This window comes from Asterias rubens, chromosome 5 (assembly GCF_902459465.1).
Source record: "Asterias rubens chromosome 5, eAstRub1.3, whole genome shotgun sequence".
NCBI classification, from domain to species: Eukaryota; Metazoa; Echinodermata; class Asteroidea; order Forcipulatida; family Asteriidae; genus Asterias; species Asterias rubens.
Window position 1 is genome coordinate 13,981,669 of NC_047066.1, and position 17,686 is coordinate 13,999,354.

At 36.2% G+C, this 17,686-nt stretch overlaps 1 protein-coding gene across 1 annotated transcript in view; it reads left to right on the forward strand.

Annotated features, from left to right (window-relative positions):
- The first annotated feature begins 4,296 nt into the window (after window positions 1–4,296).
- LOC117290197 (inner centromere protein A-like) overlaps window positions 4,297–17,686 on the forward strand; it is a 39,152-nt gene continuing 25,762 nt past the window's right edge. The window contains exons 1-2 of the mRNA XM_033771455.1: window positions 4,297–4,451; window positions 6,869–8,475. Of these exons, the coding sequence (XP_033627346.1) occupies window positions 7,291–8,475 (1,185 nt within the window). The 5' untranslated portion in view covers window positions 4,297–4,451; window positions 6,869–7,290. The remainder of the gene's footprint in view (window positions 4,452–6,868; window positions 8,476–17,686) is intronic.

Here is a 17,686-nt window from a genome sequence, read left to right on the forward strand (position 1 = left end):
AACATTAAGATAAATGGGAGAGTTTCAAGATGGCTGCAACATGATAAAGATGACAAAGTCTGACATTAGATAAAAAATTAATGACTGTCACATATCTGGGAGAGGCAAACAGATAACCATAGAGGGGAAATATGAAAATTCCTCTCCAGCCTTCTTTAAGATCAATTGAGCACTTACTCCAGATTACTAAATTATGTCTTGTAAAGGTACTGGACACTATTGGTAATTACTCAAAATAATTGTTAGCATAAAAAATTTACTTGGTATTGAGCAATGGAGAGCTGTTGATAGTATAAAACATTACGAGAAACGGCTCCCTCTGAAGTAACATAGTTTTTGAGAAAGAGGTAGTTTCTCACTAAAATATTTTAACTGAATAAGAGACCTCAATTGAGGTCTTGAATTCAAGGCACCTCCAAGCACACAACTTGTGAGACAAGGGTGTTTTTTCTTTCATTATTCTCTCGCAACTTTGACGACCAATTGAGTTCAAATTTTCATAGGTTTGTTATTTTATGCATTATGTTGAGAACACTGGTCTTTGACAATTATCAAAGGTGTCCACGTCTTTATTTACTTTGATCACCTGAAAATCTTGACAGTTGGATATTTCTCAAATATTAAATATATATTAATTATTTTAAAGCATGAAACTTGTCTCTTTTGCTTCCTTTATTTATTTACATTGTCGTTATCAGTGTATATACAAATCTGCATGTAGAGAACCAACCGAATGTAATCGGGTACAAAAACTCGAAACTCTGGTGGGAAAATGAGAATGTATGTTAACCCTAGGCTTGCCAACCTAATGATTGGATGCACTGCAAGCACATACAAAAATGATGTTGTTCTTGATGTACCATGGTGAAAACAAATGACCACAAGTTATTCAAAAAGAAGTTGACCAGGATTGGTGATTTTTTTTCAAAACAAACAAATGGCACTCAAAAGTTCAGTATAGCAAATATTATTAGTAACAAGCACTCTCTCCTGCTTATTAGAAAGAAAACAAATAATGAAAGAAATTGGTCATTCCTAAGAGAAGTTATATATATTTTTATAAAGGTACTCATTTTGCAAGCTGTCCACGGAATACTTGACAAAACAAATTCTAGCTCTACAGGGCAAGTCAAAATGAAGTTGACCGAAATTTATGATTAAAAATACAACAAAAACTGACATTCAAAACCCTAGTGAAGCACATATTAAACAAGCATTCTTTCATGCTTATCTGAAGGGGAAAAAAAAGATGAAACAATTTATAATAATTTCTTAGAGAAGTTATGCCTGTTTTACTGAAAGCACTCATGTTTGTATGTGTCCATAAAATGTCAATGCTTGACCGAATCTAAACATCCGAGTAATAAGTAGTAAAGGGTATGAAAAGTCATTCGGTGGACAGCTTGCAAAATGAGTACCTATTAAAATAGACATAATTATCTCCTTTGAGGAATGATCCATTTCTTTTGATTGTTAACAATTTTGGCCCAGATTTGACAAAAATGTTGGACTAACCCCTTGTGTTTTTCTTAAATTAACCCAAAATTGTGTAATTATGCTGGACTTGGGGCCCTACCTCTTGTGATTTTTTCAATTATGGGTTTAAAATGTTGGACTTAACCCCCCCCCCCCCTTGTGGTTTATTTTAATATTTGGAAAGCAAATTATTAAAATCTGAACTTGATTTTTCAATAATTAGCTCAAAATTATTAAAAATGCTAGACTTGCCCCTTTTAGGTTTTCAACCATTGGCCAACATTTATACTTCTTGTGACTCTTTAATTTTGTTATATTAATTTGAGAAAAGGCTGGACTTGCCCCTTGTATTTTTCTTTCTTCCACGTTTAACTTGGTTTGCTAACTTAATTATACTATTATGTCAGGCCATGGCGCTGTGTAGCTACACAAAGTGCAAATTAGCTGAGAGCCACGAAACTCTGTTTCTTTATCTTTTTCTTATTCTTTATTTGGCCCCTAAACAATTACAAATACAAGCAGACGGTGTAAAATGAATAGTATACAAAAGTAAATACAAAGCAAGAAAAAACAGTAAGGGCACATGAAGTTACAAAACAATCCTAATGTGATGGCCAGGATCAACAAAAGTATAAATAAACACTGTAGCTCGAAACTGTTAATCCAGTCACATAGGGAGTCAAACACACCATATAAAATACTCTCCTTGAAAAATATTAATAATTTGAAATAAATAAAAATAATCTGTGTACACAAAGCACAACTTCAAATAACAAAACCAAAAACAAATTCCTGAAATTAGACAAGCAAATAAATAAATTACAAATAAATTGTTATTTAAAAATATAAATAAAAAGTATTAACAAATAAATGAATAAATAATTAGAAAAGTACATGTAAAAAGAAATAAAGTAACAAATAATTAAATACGTGGTTGTGTTTCTTTTTTATTTTGCTTATAGACGCCAGTGAATTATATAAGTAGTATAAAAACCAGCTTCAAACACCAACAGGCACTGTGGCGACATATAGTTCCATTGCGTGCTTTTCAGAGCTGGGACACCCGGTTCGAATCCTACCCCGTACCAAAAGGGACATGACTTGTACTGCTGGCACCAGTAAGTGATTGGGGTCCGTCATGTCTCTCCCCAAATTAGGTAGGGTGATTATTCCGGGTGGGAAAGTAAATCGGAAATAGCCACCCCGAAGTTTCTAATGGGTGATCACCACGCTGGTTTCGACCAGACTTTGAGTCCCTGAATTATACCTGGTATTCACTCCGACTAACAACTTTTTGCACAAATTTACTCTAATTTTTTATAAACTTTACGATCTGTATATATACTAAACTATTGAGACCGGACACTTTAAAATACAATTTAAGGGGGTAAGTACATCATTTTATCCAATTTGAGCCCCAAAATTAAAACAAAACGCAAGGGGTATGCCTAAGTGCAGCATTTTTATTTTTGCCATTATTTAAGAAAAGCATACGACGAAAGTATAAGGGCAATCAGAATTCATGAAAGTGAAAGCAAGAGCCATTTTTCAACACTCAGTGATGTTTCGTGGTGGTTTAATTTCGAACGAAAACCGTTTATATAAATTATTCGTCTTTTGCGGAGGAGCGGCAAGTCACAGAGAGAAATAGCGGCAAAGTGCAATGTATCATGTAGTTCTGTTCAGCGGATTTGTAAATGAAGGGCTAGTTCACGTCTCACAATGGCATAGGTGCGCCAGGGGCGTCTTCTGGTGAGAAATGTACAGAAACTTAGGAAAACAGAGGGGCCATTCACCCCCTTGTGTTGTCTTAATTTGTTTGTCAAAATTTAATCAAAATACTGAACTAACCACTTTTAATTGTTAAAAAATGTTCCCGAAATTGGACAAAAGTGTTGGACTAAAACCCCAAATTTGGCTGGACTTAACCTTACCTCTTGTTTTTTCCCTTTCAAATTATGGGTTAAAAGTTTATAAAATTGCCTTCTACTGAAGAATTTTAAAATTTTCGGCCAACATTGGATAAAAACCCTGGGCTTAACCTTCTTTTCATTGTTGCACGGTCTTCTGCATTGCACGGTCTTCCCTTTCAAATTGTACAATTTTACAATTTTCTTAGTTTTGCTTGTTTGTTTGTTTGTACGTTTGTTTGTTTGTTTGTTTGTTTGTTTGTTTGATGTTTGTTTTGTTTGTTTAGATGATCTTCACATCAAGGGATCTGGGCAAACTCCCACAAGGTGATTCGGCCTAACCTGGACATAAATGGTAACTAAGGCCTACCCTTTGTGTTTTTCTAAAATGTTTGTCAACATTTGATAAAAATGCCGACCTTACCTTTTAGGTTGTTTTAAAATTTTGCCCAAATTTAACAAAAATGTTGGACTAACCCTTTGTGTTTTTCTTAAATTTGGCTCAAATTTGGATAATTAGGCTGGACTTGGTCTATATAGGTGACCCACTATTTGTATACAAAAGTTACAAACTTGAAGGAGCAGACGACAGTCTGCCGGTTAAGTTGGCGGGAAAGATGAATCGCCGCAAAATGTTTCAATATTGTGTAACGTTGTCATAATAAAACAGTATCTACCTGTTTTTGTTTTGCATTTATGCCATAGTTTTCCAAATTGGCAAAAAATTGCCTGTGACGTGATAAAACGGTCTACAATACAAAAGCGACAAACTTTAAGGAGCAGACGATAATTTTTGTAAACATGAATACCGCCACCTTTTGTGACTTTCTTCCCAAGCCAATCAATCATCGAGGTTAAAGGTCATGTGACGTCCCTCTCCAAAACACAAACTGAAATGGCTAAAATGCATGTGTTGTATGATATGTGAGTTGTACTTTTTGTAGTTTTACTACTGTGTGATTTTGTACGTGGACATAAACATGTGTTGGAATTTTAACATGTAGTGCTGGAATATCATTTGGCATTCTTATTGGATACGACATGACATATTGTTGTAAGAATTGGGTGAGTAGAAGACGTTCAGTTTCTGAGTTTGTAAGTAAATTGTCAACGAATGGTTTTGCGCGTAAACGGGAAGAATTGCATCTGTCTGAATTCTGATGTTTGTGTGCACCCGTGTACGAATCGTGTGTAAATTCTGCATGTTCTCTGTGCATGGAGTGTACACAAAAATGATTAATGTCATGAACTGCATACAATGTACAAACTACGCTAAACGTAACATGCCAGGTCACTGAGGTTATCAAAACACAGTAAAAACTTTACTCCCACCAAACGCATTTCACAACCTTCTTTTTTGCTGCCCTCTCCAAATTTGAAGTCACAACGAGCAGGACCATTCACACTGACAATTGTAAATGTAACAGTAAAAATAAATTTTGAATTTTGAAGTCCCCAAAATCGATGTCGGATAACTTTCCGTATGTACTATGGCGCCTCCACTTTTCCACTAATTTTTACAAAAAGGGAAATCTCTCATTGAGGTAAATTAGACACTATATTATTTCATATCGAATGAAAAACTGGTGGCGCCATACGGAAATTTGTCCTTATCTTTCATGTGGGCGTGCCATTTTATTTCACGATAATTAAAAACGACGTGCAGGAAGATCAGAATAAAGTTCCTCATTAAAGGCAGTGGACACTATTGGTAATTACTCAAAATAATTATTCGCATGAAACCTTTCTTGGTGACAAGTAATGGGGAGAGGTTGGTGGTATAAAACATTGTGAGAAACAGCTCCCTCTGAAGTGCCATAGTTTTGGAGAAAGAAGTAATTTTCCACGAATTTGATTTTGAGACCTCAAGTTTAGAACTTGAGGTCTCGAAATCAACCATCTAAACGCAAACAACTTCGTGTGACAAGGGTGTTTTCTTCTTTCATTATTATCTCGCAACTTTGATGACCGATTGAGTTTAAATTTTCACAGGTTTGTTATTTTATGCATATGTTGAGATACACCAACTGTGAAGGCTAGTCTTTGACAATTACCATTTGTGTCCACTGCCTTTAACCGTTGTAAAATAATAAAAATTGTCCAGTTGTATTGCTGAATTAATGTTCTTCAGTCCTGTAATGCAATTTTCTCATGGGCTCTGATTTTGACTGGTCCGGCAGAGAATGGCACGCATTGACTATTGAGGGCAGATTTTACACAAGCGTTTCCTCCGTAAGTTACTACGTTTGCTGCTTTAAAATCTCTTCTAAAAAGGGAATGTTTTCTGGAAAAAAACCAATTCTTAAAACTTTTGGTTAAAAAAAAACAACAACCCAAAGGTTGGTTTCAATGTTTCAACAACCGTACCCAAATCATTTGCATGACGTGACTTGGGTAAGAAGTAACTTGGGTACTGTACAGTGACTTGGCTGCACCAACCCCACTTTTGTGCTTTCCTCTATAAATTCTTGTGGCCATATCTCGTAGTCTTTGCTTGGCCACAAAAGTGGGGCTAATGCTACGCTAGTTGCGATTACATAACCCTCCTCCCGACATCCGCCAGACCGGAGGGTTACAAATTCTTTCAAGCGGCAATTGACAATCTGGTCCAACACTTATAATTTTGACAGCTAGTCACCAGATTTGCCCCATTTTTACCACTTTCTAAAATCTACAAGGCTATCAACAACCTTGCCCCTAGTTATCGTTCTGCCATGACTCAACTCCAGAACACTTGTCCCGCTGAACACAGACCAAGACTGTGCTCCTCCACTGATCGGACACGGCTTGTTGTCCAAAGATCGTACAAGAAAGCTGGTGACATGACTTTCACATCTACCGCGGCTCGTCTTTGGAATGAACTTCCGATCAGTCTTCGTGAAGCGCCGTCTTTGTCTGTATTCAAGCGAAAATTGAAAACTCATTTGTTTCCGGATTCACTGTTCTTTTGTTCCTCTTCTTTGTTAAGCGCTTCGTTTTTCGTGGGGCGCTGGGTTCAATGCGTCCTACCCTTTTGGATACGGAACTTAACTCGTCCTTAGTCCTGAGATTAATTTGAAGTTAGTAAGAGTTTGGTAAAACCGACGGCAGGCCTTCTAATAATGGCTCAAAAAGTGCTAACGTTCTCATTATCTTCAACAATTTGTAGCTCTTGGTCACACTCCTAGACCTAAGCGATACGTAACAAAGCGCCTCAAGTTAATTTGTTGATGTTTTCTCTTTAAGATTTTCAAACACTTCCATACTTATTAAAACAAAAGAAAAAAAATGCAAAACGACAAAAAACAGTGCCCATTTTTAACCCTTGTAACTTTCTGGGAAATGAAGAAAATAGTCCTAAATTATGCAAATTATTTCCAAGTTTAAATTGACATTATAATGTTTGTTGAATGTTAATAATTGAAAACTGAAAATATTTATATTTGAACTGGATGAATAAGCCAATTTATAAATTGCCATCTGTTTTCTCTTTTCTCATGCAGATTTCAATGACCATATGGACAGTATTTGCCACACAGTCAACAAGCTGGATATAATTGCATTCCAATTTGCAGTATTAACTGAACCTACTGACATGACAAAATATACCCAAGGATTGCAAATCCGCTAGGTAGGCCTATTATTCAACGGAAGCCTGCACATAAAATCTCACTTTGAACAACTGATGAGGAATTTTGTTCACACACTTTCATCTTAAAGGAGCCAATATTGGACTGTGTGATACTAGAATTTTCTATAATTCTTGAATGGTATTCGTTTTAAAACTATTCAAAAAATTTGTATTGATTAATTCGCTGTCTTCCATTTGCAAAGCAATTCAACAAAAATGATTTCAGAGGATAAGGTGTCCAGTTTGCTAGTGCCTGGATTATCTTGATGTATTATCGGTGATATTGAGTGAGCAATGTCTACCAGCGACAGTGCCGTGACGGGCAAGCCCCCGAGCGGGACGCCAGGTAGTCGCAATAGGACGCCATCCACAACTCCACGGTCTACGACATCCACACCAAGACAGTCTACAACAACCGGACGCACAGGGAACAATGCCCGGCTATCGGGGCAAGGCCAAACCTCCAAACGCTCGTCTTCGGTCACCAGTGAAACAGAGGCTACTCTCAGACGGAAGATCGAACGATTAAAACTGGAATTAGACACCAAGAAAACAAAACCAAAAAGAGGCTCAGGCGACGGCAAATCACTCACCAATCGTGCAACTTCAAATCCCACTGCTAAAAATAATTCATCCTCCGAAAGTAAAGACTCGTCTAAAATCAGAACTCCACCGAATAGCTCAACCAAATCTAACTCAGCGAGGAGGTCACTGGGACCTGACACCAAAACAAAACCGCTTCCAGCTTGGAGGTCTGGTGGTAGCGGAGATGTAAATTCATCAAGACCGAACCCGAGAGTGGTTGCTAGAATCAACTCTAAGCCAGATCTTCTGAAGAAATCCAACTCCAAACCAGACATGCTGTCAACTTCTTCTTCATCATCCACCGGTCTTAAACGGAAAGAAACATTTATCGTAAAGAAGTCACAGTCCAACGTATCAACGAGGATCCCAACGATCCGTGGATCACCGAAAGCCGAAATCACAAAAACAGATGTGGAGGATGAACCATCAAAACAATGCATTCCAATGAACGTATCCTCTGATATTTCTAATAGAGTTAACCCGCCTTCAGATACATGTAGCAGTAAAGAAAGTGTCGATAGAAGTATTCCTAAAATGAACCAGTTATCTATAACTGATCTGACTGATGATGATCAAAATTCGGAACAGGGAAGTCAAGAGGATTTCCCGAAAGATGAACTGGATAAGTTGGCCCAGACAAGAAAGAAGACCACTATAGATGGAAATGAAAATGGATTACCTCGGGAAATAGAGAGTCAGTATGATGGCGTAATCATAAAGGAACCCAATGTGGTGGCAAGGTCGACATTAAAAAAGGATTTAGATATTTATGATGGGGAGGAGTTACTACAAAATGAGGATTTATCGGCAGAGATGCATGCACCAGCAAGACGGGTTACTGCATCTGATAATATGAGCTCCATGGAGGGAACTGGCGAGAAATTAACCACTCGGGTAAGTTTGATAACATTTGAAATTGAAAACTAAAATTATCTCCTTAACTGATAATTACTAATTGACTTGGTTGCAGCCTGTATGCTTCGTTTTTGAAAGGGCAAGGGACACCAAGGCATTTTCTCCTTGATAAGCCTAAAGGGCACCGGCACCCTATGAGGAAATTGTAAGTGTCTACCGGAGCATTAAAAGGCTACGAACGAAGGCATTGACCGGTGGGGGATGTAGGCAATCGCTTTCGTTGCCTAAATATCAGGCATGGGGTTGTGTTTATTTTTTTTGCTCAATCTCGCAACCAAAATCAGTAGGGATGATTGGATGATTTTTCAAAAGGATTTTTCATATATTATGAAGTTATACAGGCAGCCTGATGCTTCACGGAGGCAATTGATGAATGCGCCTGCCCTGGTCATTGCCTTGGTGTCCTGTGAAATGTTATGGTGCCCATAGAGAAATTGCCTTGGTGCCGTTGCCCTTTCAAAAACAGAGCATCGGGCCTCCATTTTGTGTCATCGAAAGAAACAGTTATCTGCAGTCTGCAGTTTTGTTCCCCAAAGATTTAACCTTGGTTGATGAATATTTTAAAAGTATGATATATTTACACACTAAAGTCTTTGAAAGAAAAACAATAACAAGTACAAGTGGCTGTTGTATTCGTCGTTGCACCTTGTAAATCCTTACAAGGTGCTCAGAATTCATCACTGCAATAATCTACCTTTCTGAAAATTTGTATATTGCGCCTTGAGTACCTTGTTTGGTACAGTAGATACTTGCGCTATAAGACTTCCAATATTGTTATATTATTTTAAGTAGATAATAATTAAATTATCTGCTTTGAAAATATACCTGCTTTTTAGCAAAAAGATCAAAGCAAATAAAAACCATAACAACCATACAAATATTTAACAATTGAATAAACATGAAAAGCTAACAACACCTGTTTCAGTTGATCAATACTGTACAGTCATTTAAAAAAATAATAATCTCAACACTGGCTTGTCAACACTTGTGTGCATACCCGGTACATGTAGTCACAATTTATTCTGGGAGTACAACACACATTATTGTGCTACATTAATACATGTATTGTTTTTACAGTCGTAGCATTTGGTATTACTATTAGTCTTAAAGAAATGTTTGAATTCTTTTGAATACCTTTACTAATTGGTAATAATTATCCAAAAACTGTGCACTGTGCAAAATCATACCAGCGCCAGTTTATACTGTCTTTTGGCAATGGTTGGTTATGTATATAATTGCAAATTAAAATGAAGGTTGTTTTTTGGGTTAAGTCGGTACTAAGGCCCTCATGTTTTTGTTTGTTTAGTTTGAACAAGTTGTTTACAAAGTACATCGTATTGTGCGCACATTTAAATAATCGTATCCTACGTGAACATCACAACAATGTAGTTAATTTTTATTGGATTCTTGTCCTGGGAGTAAATACTCAACGGAAAAAATGTACTGGTAGGCAAATGAATTTTTTACCCATTTCTACACATACATAGACAAACTTAAACTTTTGGCAATCTAGCATTTTACAGCTTTTTCACAAATCTATACATGTATCACACATGTACATCACATCAGGCCTGGCATTACACGAAAGCCATGGAGGCCATGCCCTCCGTTGCCCCAAGGTCTTGGCCTTGGCGCCCCTTCAAAAGTTTCCCATTGACTTCAAGATTTTCCAATGGAAGTGCCCTTTGCAAAATGAAAATGGCTTTGCCCTCTCAAAGATGAAATTCCAGGCCTGCCATTTGTTTGGAGCTTTGCCAATTTCTGCCAACTGTAAAGTTTTTAGATGTAAAGTTTTTAGACTGTAAGCAAATGTTCATAAAACAGCACCAGACTTGGTACAAAACTAGGTACAATTATTTTATTATAATTGTTTGGGTTTGTAGGCCTGTTATTTCAATTGGATTGATAAATTATAGTATGAAATGTACAGTGATTGCGACATCTGTCAAATTCTATGACCAATGTGTGTTGGCATCCGCTGGAAGGCAATTTCGATTGTGCTGTTTAAATAAGTAAATCCATCAAAATCATGCTCTAGACAGTTGCTGTCGGGGGGGGGGGGGGTTGAATAAAAGTTTTGCAGGTTTTTGATGTTTGGGATACGGTATGTTTTACACATACAGTGAGTGTACAATAAAAACTTTTCTTATTTCATAAAAAAATACGCTTGTTTTCAAAAAAAAAAAAAATGCATTACTTTTTTTTTAAATAAAAAAAAGGTTATATTAAAAAAGGCACTTTCATGAGAACATTATGCTACAGTATGTGAAACTTTTCCTCCTGGGGTCTGGGCATTCAGGCTCATTTGTATACCAGTGAACGATTTTCCTTGTAGAGCAGAGCAAAATGCTATGCAAAATGTTTGCGTTGCTGAATTCCAAAATTCCAAAATTTGTTACTCAATATTACCATTCAGTATGCTCAAAGTTTGTTAAAGTCAAAATATTTGGCTATGCAAAAGTGCAGGATGAAATCGTTCCCTGTATACCTTGCAAGGTAAAAACCTCATCTTAGTGATGAGACCACATCAGCACAAAGTTACTTGTGACCTGTCAATACAGTCAAAGTAGTCAATTATTCATAAACAAATCATCCAGACGTCATTTTTAGGGTATAAATTTGTTGAGAAGGTCGTACTGTAACCCCACACAGGTGTTTTTTGTGTGATTTTTTATTTTAGTCAGTCAAGAGTGAAGACATTCGTGTTAAAGCAGGAGATTTCAAGATGAATAATAAATGCAAAATTCTTAATAATATACATGTATATAACAAAAAATCACAATGAAAAGAAATATGGACTTTTTTATTTTAAAGGCACTGGACACATTTGGTAAAAAATACTGTAAATATGTTAGCATTACAATTTACTTGGTAACCAGCAATGGAAAGCAATTGATAGTGTTCAACTTTTTCATTTTCTATTTTTCTTATTTTTTAGTTTTTGGTGATTCTGGTGACCAATATAGCCCAAATTTGTACAGCTTTGTTACAAATTGTAGGAATTTCGGGTTTATACACCAAGTGAAAATACTGGTCTTTGACTATTACCAAATGTGTCAACGCCTTTAAAATCTTAACTTTCTGTTAGATTATTTTGAATACTAAATGCACATTTTACGGCTGAACAAACTGCCAAGTTTGATATGACTAGTATAAGGAAACAACCTATCTACAAATCATAAAAAACAAAATTAAAGTAAAATTTACAATTCTTAAGTGATCGCAACAGCTGTTTATTCCCAAGGCCACTTTCCCAATCAGAAAAGCTCAATCTAAAATGTAATTAAAGAGCTTTGTATTAAGTGTGTGTTGTAATCAGACCCCAACGCTGTGTTTAATTCAATTTCAATCTCTTAACGGTGTACAACCTGTGTTACTTTAGCAGAATGTACACAGTTCTTTTGTGTGAGAAGACACCGCAGGAAGATTGAATATTGTTCATTTATAATCAGCTCGTTACACTGTACAGTACATTGTACACAGTACAAGTACAACTGCTGGAGTGGTATTTAACATGTACCAGGAGACAATGATTGTCTTTAATTAATTGAAAACACATTTTATGGTACATCAACGTGTATAGTGCATTTTGTCATGTGCTATGAAATAAAATAATAGGCCTATTTAATTAACTCAAAAGAGATATTCCTTTAAAAAAAATGACATTTATATCTCATTCAAGTAATTTAAATACAATATTTCATTTCATAATGAATGAAAAAGTGGTGGCAGGATACGGAAAGTTTTCCTCTGCCCAGTTTACCAAGGTGACAGTGGGTCCCAATATCAATCATACACACACAGACAGGTTAATTTCAATCTCCCAAAAAATCGCCTCACGGTAATATTTAGCGACTCAAAGTTTTTTTTATTGATTTCTTATCAACGGGGCACTACTCCAGACCAACTAAATCTGCAGGAAACAAGTTTTATTCCACCTGAGGGGCACAGCATGAGCATTTTCTAAAAATATCATAATGTAAAAAACACCCTCAAACATAATTAGAAATTTAAATAGAAAAATGAATCACAGGTGATAAATTTTAAAAGATGAATAACCTATGAAGTGACACACCCTATTTTCGGGATAAATTATCTTTGTGGAGCATCACGTTGATGTTTACAAGCAAATCAAATGAAAGAACCATATTGGACATGACAGTATACATTCCTTTGTATTGATGTGGGTAAGCATCAAGCACCATGGAGCAAGTTGAAGGAGGCAGATTGGGCCTAGCATGGATGAAAAAGATGATGGATACCAACAGATGTATTTTATTTCTCCATCTCAGTTCTCCAGAACCATTGATAATATGGTGGTCACTTGAATACCAAGCGTTGACTTACACAAAGACAAATGGCCTTCGTTTCTATGGTCTTGGCCTTGGTGCCCCTTCTAAAGTTTCTCATAGACTAAAACATAAATGTCCATTAAAAATACCCTTTCCAAAATGAAAGTGACTGTGCCCTATTTAAGATGAAATTTCAGGTCTGGAAAGCGGATGTATGTAAATTTGAGTCAATGTTAAAAAAACATTTTAGAGAAATTGATGTGCATTCAACATTTGTTGAAGTCACACAGCACAGACCCTTTACGTATTGAGTCTGAACTTGTTTTCTGAATCTTACATCAGAAACTAAATCTGAATTTTAAGTTTTAAAACACTTGGATAGCCTATTAAGTTGTCCACATTGATGTTGTGCAGTAAGGTCTGTTGGCTCCACACAGTAGCTACAGATAACAGTTTATCTGTGTTACTTTTGTACACCAGTCAATGGTCTAAGCCATCTATTCATATGGTATGACAGTGTTTTGTTTGAACTTCTGTGATTTGAGGAGCTTTTGTGTGTAGTCAAGAGCCTCTGGTAAAGTTGGTGGTATTACACATTGTGTCCTTGTTTACATAATGCACATAGTTGATGTGGTGTTTACGCTCATTGTACATACTTTACCATGCTTATAATTCAATGACAGGGTGGTGCTTGGTTGGGAGGAGTTTGTGGCAAGGTTACATGTACTATTGATGGGTGCGTTTTGGTGGTAACCGTTGATATACAACTGTTTTTCGGTTGAGTTTGTCATATTGGTAAACCACTAGCCATTGACTGAAACAGTTTTTGGTTAGGACTGCCAAAACGCACTCCTGTTGTGTAGAGGGGTGATGAGCAATTAATTTTAAAAAGAGAACACGCAATATCTGACCTGTTTTGGAACAACAAAATACTGGGGAAAAAATGAAGAAAAAAGAATCGTATGTTCATGATGGAGATGTTCATTGCAAACCTCTTACAACCAAGAATGACCTAGATAAATGAACAAGTTTGTTTCGACCATACAAAGTTATTCTGTGTGTTTTGTTGTAGATTAGTCTTTGAAAAAGAGGTTGGAACGTGAGGCCATTAAAAACAAATTGCAAAGCATTTTGATAAACCTATGAGAGTTTATGGTTGGGGACAGAAGAGCTTTTTAAAGTTTTAGGCCTAATGCTTATTAAATTGTGGAAAATTTCATTGGAAATAAAGCATTTCAATAGTAATCATTAGTCCTAGTAATCATCCCTTTTAATAGAACAAATTATTATTTAATAGCTGTACATTATGCAACTGCAATACTTACAAGTGATCGTAAAGATAAGGGGTTCAACCCCGATGTTCCTGGTCTATTCGGCAGCAAATTGCGCCACAGCACATCGTAAACCATTACATGATGCTACTAAGGATTGGGTCTCATAATTCAAACGTAGTCTCACATCTTGCAGGAAATACTGTATGTAACAGCACCAGGAGTGTCACTAATGACGGACATGCGTGCTATACAAGAAGCCACTATTACTATTATTATTATCATAAATGCTTGAGAACACTAGGTTTTTAATCATAATTTGAAGTAATTTGACACTTCCTGTACAATGTATGCATGACCTACTTTCAGTATTTGTAAACAAGAAAAAGAAACTATTGTAATACAATGTATCCATTTCGGGATACAATTGAGTAAAATGTAACAATGTAGTGCTATTTTTGGGTGTCTTTCTGTCCTTGCTCTATGCACTGACTGACATACACTGTACTAGGCTTTTTTCATTCAGGGAGAGAATAGGGAAGGTAGTGAAATCACTATTTTAAGGTAGAAGTTCTCACAACTCTACACAGGCATGAGAAATTTCAGACTTTTTTTCTGAAATCAGAATTTTTATGTCTGCTTGGGGGAAGTGTAGAGCTGTTATTTTCTTGAGATGATGCTCTTTGATCCTACTGTACTTCTCTAGTGCTAAAGCTACTGTTCCTAGAAGCTCCTTGCAATCTATAATTCCAGGGTTTACCGAAACTAAAAGGTTGAAATGTCAACATTTTAAGATACCTCCTGAAATTTGGATCCTAGTTTCAGATATTTTTGTTAGCTCTGACTTTCATCCCTGTGTACACTTCTTTTTAAAAAGAATTTATTGCAAATTACAGCCAATTGCAAGTCATAGGCCCCTTTTCAAAACCATGGCTTAGGCTCCAGATTCGGCTCAGGCTAGCTTGGCCCCGTGGTTGACAATATTATGCGTGCTTTGTGTACACGTGCTCAGGGCTTCAGACAAAGAGAACGAAGCCTGAAGACGAATCCAAAGCCGAAGCCGTGGATTCTAAAAGGGCCATATAATTAGATCACAAAAATATATATAGAGAGAGTGGTGATGGAAGAGTGCTCTAAATAAACATTCTTGCCATTCAGTTTAATATGAAGCCAGAATCAGTCGGATGAATCCAAGCATATCACATTTAGTGTCCAGTCAATACCAAGGGGTTTTTCTAATGTAAGTTGGCACACAGGCAATAATAATTGAAGGATATTAAAAAGTCAGTTTGCTGCAGCTGTGGTATTTATTAACTTTTTTTTTTGTAGTATTAAATTAACAATTTCCCCCCAAATATAATTTAATATGATTTATTTGATTGGTAGACTGGAATCGGGAAGAAAAGTTCAGTTTTAGATGCGGGAGGAGATGCCTAACAAACATATTTTGTATGGTGTGAGTGATGTACTCAAGTGCCCTATACTCATAAATCAATCATAAACTCTTGTACTATAGGAAATCTAGTGCTTGAATTAGAAATGACATCCAGTGTAGTGCATACACACTACATTATTATTGTTACATGTAGCATACACAGTCTGTAATTTGTGTAGGTATTTATAACTCAAATGTACTTTTGATAGATTGCCCACTGTAGTCACATTATACTAGATTTGTAGAGCGTACAATTGTAGCTCCTTGAATCATTGAGAAGGAGCAGGATTTGTGATGATTCATAATTTCCGGTTTGATTTTGAAAAAAGCCCAATAGGGGAACGGCTATAGAAAAAAAACCTAAATGATAAAACATACAAATGGTTCGTTAAATTTAAAAACAGATAGTAGTTGGCAGTGATCTTTTTAAATTTGAAAAACGTCAAAACATATTTTGTATGGAATTAATACAAAATATTGTATGGAGTGAATGATATACATATTTCACGAAATGCTAGGATTAATCCCATTTAGAATGGATTCAATGTGCCCCAATGTCTATGGATACGGAACTTAACCCGTCATAAGTTCTATGAAGTTTAGTCCCAAGTTAGGAAGAGTTTGGTGAAATCGACGGCTGTACTCATAAATTATTCAGAACTCTTGTACTTAAATAGGAAGTCTGTGCTTGAATTAGAAAAGACATCTACAGTGTAGTAGGCCTACACAGTAATACATGTATTATGCAGTCTGTAATTTGTGTGGGTATTTATAGCTGGTTTGTACTTTAATAGATCGCTGACTGTGGTCTTGTAGTATGGAGTAGAGTACATTAGCTCCTTGTATCATTCATTTAAGGAGCAGGGATTTGTGATGATTCATAGTTTCCTGATTGAGTTATTGAATTACTGACCTTTGACATTGATTGACCCTGATGATGCATATCACAACAAGATGTTATGCTTGTGAACAAGGTTTTTGATAGTCTTGGTGCAAGACCGCACCGACTCACCTGACTTAGTCCACTCACTTTCTCGCGTGGTGGTGAGTGGACTAAGTCGGGTGAGTCGGTGCAGGCACTGTTAGTGAGTTGGCCGCGCTGTGCGTTAAAGGAAAATGAGAAACGTCTTGCACCAAGACTAGGTTTTTGATTGAATCATACAGCAGTAAGCATTTATAAACAATGGTTGGTGTTGTTCCATGATGAACAAGGGAGGATTTCATCCAGGACTATTGCCATTTTCACAGCAAAATATTTTGACTGATCAGATTTTGTGCACACTGAATGATAGTATTGAGGAGCGAAATTATGAGTAGCAAAAGATACAATTTGGGTAGCAACAGTATTTTTAGCTATGTTATGGAAGTAGGATTTGCAAGGGACATTGTTCATTAGTGAATACTGTGACTTATTGAGAAGGCAAGCCATTTAAAAAAACATTGAATTTTGTTTACGTTCTGGCCCAATTTCATAGAGATGCGTAAAAAGCACAAAAAGTAACTTAGCTTTGTTTGCTTTAAAGGCAGTCGACACTATTGGTAATTACTCAAAATAATTATCATCATAAAACCTTTCTTGATTACGAGTAATGTGGAGAGGTTGATGGTATAAAACATTGTGAGAAACAGCTCCCTCTGAAGTGACGTAGTTTTCGAGAAAGAAGTATTTTTCCACGAATTTGATTTTGAGACCTCAAGTTTAGAATTTGAGGTCTCGAAATCAAGCAATAGAAAGCACACAACTTCTTGTGACAAGGGTGTTTTCTTCTTTCATTATTATCTCGCAACTTTGATGACCGATTGAGCTCAAATTTTTACAGGTTTGTTATTTTATGCACATGTTGAGATACACCAAGTAAGAAGTCTGGTCTTTGACAATTACCAATAGTGTCCACTGTCTTTAAAACAGCATGATTTTTAATCAGCCTTAAAACTAACCCAGTGTATTTAGGGGTTTTGTGAACTTTGCAATATCTGCTGTTCATTGAGTTCATTGAGTAGAATAGATGGAGAGTGGGACAAGATGGTACCTTTGGTAATATTATGGAAATATGGGGAGGGAAAAAACATTTCCTTTGAACAAAAAAAGGTTGGCTGTCTGCTAGTCTCATACATTTTAAATGTAAAACATCTTAAATGCATTCTAGTCATCGTCTATAACATAATTGTTTACAGCCTGTTGAGAAGAGAGA